Genomic DNA, 10,000 nt, shown 5'->3' with positions numbered 1-10,000 from the left:
CCAACCAACCCCCAGCTTCCCGCCTCTTCATCGCGAACCATCTTATGTATGTATTAGCTTCAGGACGGGCAAGTACGGAATCTGCCCACCCTTCCTTTAAACGTCTTTATTTCCTCTATAACTTAGTTAGAATTCAACTCTCTCTTTTCTCAGAAGAGTATTTCTCGTATACTAATTCAAGTGTTGAGAAAACCAAAATGGTGGTTGTATTTTATATATTTATTTAGTCTTGACTTTTGAATAAAAATGTTTTGTTTTATTAGAGGAAATACAATAGAAAATTACATTGTTTTGCAAAAATATTTGGTCTGGCAATAAAAATACAGCGGTAATTACTTTAAGAATTGGAAAAAAAAGAACTAACAAATTAATTTGTTAAAGAAAAACAAAAAAAAACAACAAAAAACAAATAAGAAAACAATTTAAATAATGAGTTTTGAGAAGCACTAAGGAAAACGAGAAAAAAAAAAAGAAATAATTTAAATGGATAAACAAATATATAAAAACAACACAAGTTAATACTAAATTGATATATTAGTAAATTAATAAATTAAATTCAATACTGAAACCTTCCCAATGTCATTACATCAATGGTACCAGCACAAGTAAGGCAATAAATAAGAAAAAGAATGTTTGCCAAAATCTCTATTTAATTTAGTGTTCACTGGTTTATAAGGTGGGCTCATTTGAATTAGCCCGACCTAGTGCTAGAGAGGCCAGACAGCAAAATCGGAGTTCACTGTCAGGCGACAAGACGATGAGATGACGATGCGGGCGGAGAGTGGAGTGGTTTGAGGGGGGGGGGGGGGGGGGGGGGGGGGGTGATAAAAAGAACAGGAGCGTATCCTGGTTTTTGTAATACGGGGTGCATGGTGATTCGCAATCTATCAAAAATACACACAAATTGATTTCAGTACGAAGTATCAAGTTTAAGTAATAACTTTTGAAATTATCTAATTTAAATTAGATTATTTCGGACCTGGTAATACAGCATATAACTTGAAAAAACAGGCTGGTATTTGCCCACCCTGCCCATTATTACCAGCCGTCCCTGGGATCAGAAGGTCCTGGGTTCGAGCCTCGCGCTCGCCGCATAGTTGAGTCCTTGGAGAAGGCTCTTGCCTCACATTCTCTCACCGTACTCAGGTGTAAAACGAGTACCTGGCCGTTAACAGCATTGTCTTTGTCCAAAAAAAATTGTAATATCGCCTAACAGGCATCACGTTCCGTTCTAAATGTTACGTGTTGCTGTTGGCCAGGGACCCCTTGTAAAGCGCTTTGAGCACGTAACGTGGATACTGTGCTATATAAAAGCTCAAGTTTTTTTTTTTTTTTTTTTTTTATTTTAGATATTGCTGATGTAGTACTTAATATTTTTCACGAATTCGAAGGTTGACTGAAGTGAAGAATGTATCAATAAAGATGAGAGAACATAGATTGAACTGGTTTGGAATAGTTAAGAGGCGAGAGAGAGGGAAAGGAAGTATTGGATATATAATTAGCGGGAAAGAGAAAAAACGGATGCCCACAGACTAGACGGCTGGATAGGATAAAGGACGATATGAAAGAACTGGGCCTGGAGGAAAATGATGCTATGAATTGAGATGCATGGAGATGTGGCATTCATTATGGCAACCCTGCAAAAATGTGAGATAAGCTGAAAGGAGAAGAAGTACTTAATTTTTTCTTTTTGGATGAAATCACTTTATGTGTTTTCATAGTATCTTTCATAAGAGTGAACACAGATATAAGGATGCAAAAATTATAGAAAATGTATCATTATGGTGAGGTTTAACCTGTCCAGCTAATTTTGAACCATTTAATATATCAATCCTTTCACCAATCCCTTGAAAACGTCCTTTAAATTTTAAAAATATATATCATATAAACTTTGGAGGCCCCTCTAGTAAAAAATCCGTGTTATCATTGCATTGTGCAAATGCCTATCAGAAAAAAAGCTGCTTAGAGTGTCCTAAATAATATGTCATTGATATGTTTCCTTGTGCCCATATGGGTAAAATGATATTGTAAATCTCTTAGAGCATTAAAAAAATACATATACATTGCAACCTGAGCACCTTTGAGTTGAAGTGTGTGCTTTATAGATGATTTATTTGATTATTTATCTATTTCTTTATTTATTGTAAGTAATCAATTTCTTCACTGAAGTATAAATGGAGTATTAATTTTTATTTATTGCTTATGTCAGTGCTTTAAAAAAAAAAATCAAAGAAAGCAAATAGTTGAGATTACGATTTGAGTCAGCATCTCCTGGACCGTCATTCATCGCTGGTCAAGACAAGAGTACAAAAACTAGGCTCTAAGTTTATGACACCATGAACTATGCGATAGGTGCACGAAACATAACAAATATCTCAATCTTGGAATTTTGTCGATTCTCTTCAAAACTGGTTGAGTTATTTAAAATTTGTCATTCTTGTCATGCCTTTTTTTTATTCTTCTCATACAGGAAAGAGCAAAAGCTGAGGTGATCAACCGCAAACTCCGAAAGCAGTTGGCCAATTTCAAAGTACCCGAGGTCATGGAATACGTTGTTGAGAAGTCTGACCTTTATGACATTCAAAAGAAAGTCAAGAGTTGGGAGAGGAAAGTTGATATTGCTGAGGTAAAATATAATACATAAAAAAAGTCTGAGTTGAAGATTCAAGACTGTGTTTTTCAATTTCCTTTTGGATAATGTAAAAATCACACTTAATACGTGACCAATTGTCTCAAAACGGTATTATATCTGGGTTGACCTGATCCTTAAACTTAAATTCTAATCTTAAGTTATAAATTTTGAATCAAGATCAATGATTTCATTGAGAGGAGTGGGCTTTGCTTATCAAACTTCGAAAACGATTAAAATTTCTCAGTTTTCATAATTTTTATTTTAAACTCACTTTTTAAAAAATCTGATTCATTGGGACAGATTGACGCAATGGGTATATTATTAGTATATTATACTTTTGGAAATTCTTGATTAACGGTTAAGCTCACTATTCCTTATCTCATTATTTGCAAGTCTTTAGATACATGCACAATTTCCCACCTCACTCCAGTGAGTGCAGAAATATTATTTTTCATCAATCTGCACCTTCAATTTTTAAAGATGCAATACTTCTTATCTTCCAAGCGTCCAAATTACTCTTTTATGTGAAATATGGACACGGACAAACACACACACACACACACACACACACACACACACACACACATACAAATGAAATACTTTTCATTTGTTGATTATTTGATTTCCAGATGGCACTGAGAACACACCGGAAGACATGGCACCAGATGCAGATGGGAAGTGCTGGGGCTGCCCAATGGCGGGAAATGATGGAAGTGTAAATAAAGGATTTTACTGTGCAACACAAAATATTACGAAACTCAATCCATACCAGCTTTGAGAACTTGCTTTCTAAACTTAGCCCCATCTCCTCCTAAACTGGTCAAATAGATTTGACCTTAACCTGAAACTATACCTACCTTTCTGTTTTCACTAAAATAGCAGTAAATCTGATGCAAATTGGGCTTCATTGTATTTGCAATCTGAGTTATTTCCATGTCAATACAGTGGAATCCTGATAAAGTCAACTCCGCCGGACCAGAAATATTTGGTTGACTTTAAGCAAGGTTGATTTTATCCATTTTCAATGGAACACACTTAGATAAAGAACAGAACATTTGGGAGCAACAAGAGATGTTGACTTTTTGCAAAATTTGACTTTAAGAATGTTGACTTTATGCACTGTACTCAATTCCTGAATACAGGTCTAATATAAAAACCAGATAAATGATAGATAAAATGTTCTGATTTGAAAGAATTTCAGCCCTATTTTTGAATAGCAAATCAATCAACAAGCAAGGCAAGATATTAGGGAGTCATGGTTAAAAAGCTAGCATTTTTTATTTTTTTCCCTGCCACAGTGGAATAGTCAGTAGGGTATTTCATTATTTATCATGTAATGACGAGATAACTTCAACTGTCAAAGTACTTTTAGAGGGGTCAAAAGATAAAATGGTCATAGCTAGGTTCATGACTCACTTTTTTTTTTCTTTCCAAATTTGTTTTTCTTTTAAATAAAGCCCACCTATTAATGGATGGAGAATTATTTTAATTTTAATTGCAAATGAAGCTGCATTCATTTGACAAATATTATTGATTATAATACTTTATCAGATTCTTCCTTCACTCATACTTTCTGTTTTTTTGCTATCTGTATACAATCACAATGATACTATTATGATTTGGTGAAAAGGTTACTTCAAAATATTCATGCATTTGTACATAATTTTGTATGTGAGCAGATCATCGAAAAACTCCTTTTTGTAAAGTATAGATGGAGCCGATGAATGCCACAATGCTAAAATAAACACTTTATAATGCTTATCATACCAGATTTATATTTTGTCATAAAATAGAATACGAGAGTGAAAGTTTAAATTGAAACAGAAATTAAATAATGCATGAGGAATAATCATATTTTTGATTGCTACAACGTTTCTGTTGAATTAATTCTTTGAACGTTATTTTGCCATTTGCTTTCACTTAAAAGGCGTGTATGATGAATAAAGCATATATCCCATATTAATTTTTTTTATGACTTTAATTTTATTTATATTATTATTCCAATGATAATGATGGTGGCCGATACTGTGATACAACCAAGGTTTGAGCTGTCATATTTTGCAATATAATGTAGAGAATTAACTACTTAGAGAAAATATGAATGCTTTCATTAATTTAAATGTTTACATTTTTAAAAAATCGGACTTAAATTTATCATTTCAGTACATTTTAATTTGCCTTGCATTGGAAAAGGGGAGGGGGATGGGGTAGTTAAAGAAATGTAACAGGAATGAAAGGGACCCTGATTTCAAATAGATGATTATTCATACCCCCCGTCAGTCCCATTGTCTCTGTTGGTGAATGATTTCCCAGAACATTAATTTTCATTTCAGTAGATTGGGAGAAAAGGGGATGGCAGTTGTGAGTGAGTGAGAGTAGACCCTTTACAGCAAAACAAAAAGGTTGTGTCGCTGTCATGCTCATGGACACAAAGTGTGACTATTACAATGGATTGTACAGCAGCAGTGAGAGATCTGATGCACGAGTAAGACACAGATATTTTAGAAACGTGTGACAAATGCAGTGAAAGAACTGATGCTCACGTGTACTGCTGTGTATACTGTGATAGTGAGATAGATAAAAGTTTTTTAGCAACACACAGATAATATCTTAGCAATATTTGACAAATGCAGTGGAGCGTACAGTGATAGAGATGGTGAGAAAACTGATGCTCGCATTTGTAAGACACAGATAATATTTTGACCAAATGCAGACTTTATTCCAAAGCTAGAATCTGTGCATACAGGCACCAGAAGAATCTGTGCATACAGGCACTAGGCACCAGACTCAACCGTTAGAGTCGGACTGGCTGAATTCTGTAAAACATCCATATTTCTTTCAGTACCTACTTCTTGTCCCCTGAATATGAATAGTGAATGTCCATCTGAGTTCTAAATCACACTAATGGCACTCTATTGATGACAAAGAGTAATGGTTGAAATAGGCAACAGGTGTAGATTCCAAGAGCATACTATCAGTGTGCTAAGTTTGAGATCACCCAAAAGTCTCATTCAGACATAAGAAAAATACACTAAAATGTTTACAAACCAGTATATATTCAAAACAAAATATAACATGACTGAGAGATTCTTTACAAGAGAAAAAAAAATCACCTCCCAAAAATATAACTATACATTTAACTGTTTCTCTCCAAGCCAAGGACTCCGGCCAGGGCCAGGACAAAACCAAGACAAAGACAGAAAGCAAGTTGGAAAATAGATATAAGGGGATAGAAGACACAGTATGTACCCCCCCTGCCCACTATGGGAGGTAGGAACCCCACCCACCCAGAATGTCTACAACCACCCAAAAAATAATCAACAATTCAAGAAAGAAAAAGAGGTAGATCCAAGAGCATACCTGATTCAAATAGAGTTGTGCATAAAAATAGCATTATCCAAGGACAAAATGTCTGTAACCAGAGTTTTACAATAGCTGTCACCCATAAGTCACTGCCCATGTTCAATGTTACTTGATTTATTACAAGACAAATCTATAAAGCTGCTGAGCCACCAATGCCCCCCCCCCCCCCCTCAACAATACACAAAACAACACACACAAAAAACAAAGATAAAACAAACCCAAAAACAAAATAAAATAAACTACCCCCCCCCACAAAAAAAAACAAACAAAAAACAACAACATATAATGCCGTATAGATAGTATGCGCTTGGCTAAGACGTTCACAACATTACCATCCGGAAGTATAATGGACCAACACACAAAACTATGTGTAACCTTAAACGTTTATAGTCTGGTTAATACAAGTTAGTGAGAATTACTCATAAACACGGATGGCAAAATACAATAACAAAGACCTGAGTGACGTCAACTTCATTCTATCTTTAGAAGTTGAAAACACGAAAGAACATGCTTTCAGGAAACGGAAAACAGAGGGTTAAGTTTATATTCTTTATTGTTTTTCAAACATAATTCATCTGAAGATACTCTTTTATAAAGACAAACTCTATTTGAAAAGTAAAGATATACAGGAATAGTAAAAATAATTTTTTAAAAAACAAAACAAAATAACAACAAAAACTCTCAATCAATAGTTTGCTAGAGCAGCATGGATTAAAATTTTAATCAATGCACTGGTGATTTAAACAAATGATAATATGTCCAAAAGAATACGAAAAGGAAGGCAGGATAACTTTAAATTTAAATAATATACATTATCAACATATTTTGTTATAATCTATATAGGACTGTGAGTACTGTTATATAAGTGCAAGGAGGAATTAGCAAAATAATACAAAATACAGACGTGAGGAGAGTGAGTGAGAGAGAGAGAGAGAGAGAGAGAGAGAGATGTTTTTGTTTTTATATTTAAAAGGGTTTTACGGCGCTTGCAACACATTCATGTCATATCAGCACTAGTAAAAGTAAAAAGGAATAAAATGGGATAATAGAAATTTCTAGAATTACAATTAAAGCACCCAAGAAATTTGTTTTTGTTTTTTAAGAGTTTTACGGCGCTTGCAACACATTTAGGTTATATCAGCGCCTGTAAAAAGGAAGAAAATGGGATAGTAAAAAGTTCTAGAATTACAATTAAAGCAGCCAAGAGAAAGTAAGACAAAGGGGAACTGGGAACAAATAGGGATCAGGTGTAGATTCCAAGAGCATACCACCAATGTACTTAGTTTGAGATCACCTATAAGTCTCATCCGGACACAAGCACAAAATCCAACAAAGAGGAATACACTCAGATGCTTACATTATACATTTTGTTTTGTTTTTGTTTTTAAGGGTTTTACGGCGCTTGCAACACATTTAGGTCATTTCAGCGCCAGTAAAAAGGAGGAAAATGGGATAGTAAAAAGTTCTAGAATTACAAATAAAGCACCCAAGAAAAAGTAAGACATAGGGGAATTGGGAACAAATAGGGATCAGATGTAGATTCCAAGAGCACACTATCAAAGTACTTAGTTTGAGACCACCTATAAGTCTCATCCGGACACAAGCACAAAATCCAACAAAGAGGAATACACTCAAATGCTTACATTAAACATTAAAAATAACAAATATAATAATACATAATAGAGAGATGATTTACACGGAAAAAAATATCATCTCCCAAAACAATAACTATGCATTTGACTGTTTCCCTCCCAGCCAGGACTCAGACGAGGGCCAGGAAAAAACCAAGTAATCCAATTCCAAGACAAAGACAGAAAGCATGTTGGATAACAGATATAAGGCGATAGAAGACACAGTATGTACCTCCCTGCCCGCTATGGGAGGTCAGGATCCCCACCCAGACATTATACATTTAAAATAACAATTATAACAATACATAACAGAGAGATGATTTACAAGGGAAAAAATATCATCTCCCAAAACAATAACTATGCATTTGACTGTTTCCCTCCCAGCCAGGACTCCGGCCAGGACCAGGACAAAACCAAGTCAAGACAAAGACAGAAAGCATGTTGGAAAACAGATATAAGGGGATAGAAGACGCAGTATGTACCTCCCTGCCCACTATGGGAGGTCAGGATCCCCACCCAGGCACCCAAGAAAAAGTGAGACATAGGGGAATGATACAAATAGGGAATAGGTGTAGATTCCAAGAGCATACCATCAATGTACTTAGTTTGAGATCACCTATAAGTCTTATCTGGACAAAAGCACAAGATCCAACTAAGAGGAATATACTCAAATGTTTACATTATACAATCAAAATAACAAATATAATAATACATCCAAGGAAAAAAATATAATCTCCCAAAACAATAACTATACATTCGACTGTTTCCCTCCCAGCCAGGGTATCCGGCCAGAGCCAGAACAAAACCAAGTAATCTCATTCCAAAAGATAGAAAGTATTTTGGAAAATAGATATAATGGGATAGAAGACACAGTATGTACCCCCCCCCCCCCCCTCTGCCCTCTAAGGGAGTCAGTAACCCCACCCAGACCGCCAGACTAGAAAAGTTTGTTGACTTTGAATTTGGGTCCAAATAGGAGTGTTGACTCTATGCAGAGTCCACAGTATGTCGAATCCGTCTCCACAAGGCTAATGTGCCCTCCCCACCCCCCACCCCCCTCCTCCTCCATGTAGCTTATCTGATTAAAAAGAAAAAAAATTTTAAAATGAGCTTTTATATAGCGCAATATCCCCTAAACATGCTCAAAGCGCTTTACAAGGGGTCCCTGGTCAACAGCAATATTTAACATTTAGGACGGGACATGACGCCTGTTAGGCAATGTTACTATTTTTTCGGACAGAGACCACGCTGTTAACGGCCAGGTACTCATTTTACACCCAAGTATGGTTAGAGAATGTGAATTAAGAGCCTTCTCCAAGGACTCAACTATGCGCAGAACGAGGCTCGAACCCAGGACCTTCTGATCCGAAAGCGAGTGTCATACCACTAGACCACATAGCCGCACAAATTAGATTAGAATATTTTTATTAACTTAATTTTCAAGATTTTGTTTCTCAACACTTCTACAATTATTTGTAAAAATTATGCCCTTTTGTGCGGCGTCTTCAGTTGTCATCACCCAGGTATTCATGAAGGAATATAAAATAATCTATCGAACAAACATACCATGTTAACGGGAACCGTCTATTCATTTGGTCCAAAATGAGCACATTTAGGGTAACAATCTTGACCAAGAAAAAAAAATTGCCTGAACCTGGAATCTCCTGCAGCTCAATGCAATACATACCGAAACCACCCAGCCTCTGTTTGTTTTGTTTTTGTTTTTGAGGGTTTTACGGCGTTTGCAACACATTAAGGTCATATCAGCGCCAGTAAAAAGGAAGAATATGGGATAGTAAAAAGTTTTAGAATTACAATCAAAGCATCCAAGACTAAGACAGACAAAGGGGAATTGGTTCAAATAGGGAACAGATGTAGATTCCAAGAACACACGATCAGTGTACTTAGTTTGAGATCACCTAAATGTCTCATCCAGACACAAGCACAGGTCCCCATTAAGAAGAATACACTCAAATGTTTACAAATCATATTTAATACGTAAAAAAAACCCCATTATACAGGACATAACAGAGAGATGGTTTACAAGGAAAAAAATATCATCTCCCAAGACTAACTATACATTTGATTGTTTCCCTCTCAACCAGGGTATCCGGCCAGGACCAGGACAAAACCAAGAAATCTCATTCCAAGACAAAGACAGAAAGTATGTTGGAAAACAGGTACAGGGGAATAGAAGACATAGTAAGTACCTCCCTGCCCATTATGGGAGGTCAGGAACCCCACCAGCCTCCAGCCTCCTTAACCCCGGTTTTCTCATATAAAAGCCATTCAAGAATCAACAATTTTTAAAGGGTTTAATATACATAACATCAATTTCACCTCTTTACAAAGAATGTGTGAAAAAGGAATTATA

At 35.7% G+C, this 10,000-nt stretch overlaps 1 protein-coding gene across 1 annotated transcript in view; it reads left to right on the top strand.

Moving 5' to 3' along the window:
• Positions 1-4,595, top strand: part of LOC144977537 (cilia- and flagella-associated protein 263-like) — a 10,267-nt gene extending 5,672 nt beyond the window's left edge. Inside the window, exons 7-8 of the mRNA XM_078922857.1 lie at positions 2,471-2,626; positions 3,262-4,595. Coding sequence (XP_078778983.1) covers positions 2,471-2,626; positions 3,262-3,351 — 246 coding nt within the window. The 3' untranslated portion in view covers positions 3,352-4,595. The remainder of the gene's footprint in view (positions 1-2,470; positions 2,627-3,261) is intronic.
• The last annotated feature ends 5,405 nt before the right edge of the window (positions 4,596-10,000 follow it).

The sequence above is a fragment of the Berghia stephanieae genome, chromosome 7, assembly GCF_034508935.2.
Source record: "Berghia stephanieae isolate SIO BIC M18660-M18661 chromosome 7, UCSD_Bste_1.3, whole genome shotgun sequence".
In the NCBI taxonomy this organism is placed as follows: domain Eukaryota; kingdom Metazoa; phylum Mollusca; class Gastropoda; order Nudibranchia; family Aeolidiidae; genus Berghia; species Berghia stephanieae.
This window is presented reverse-complemented; position numbering and strand designations above follow the sequence as displayed.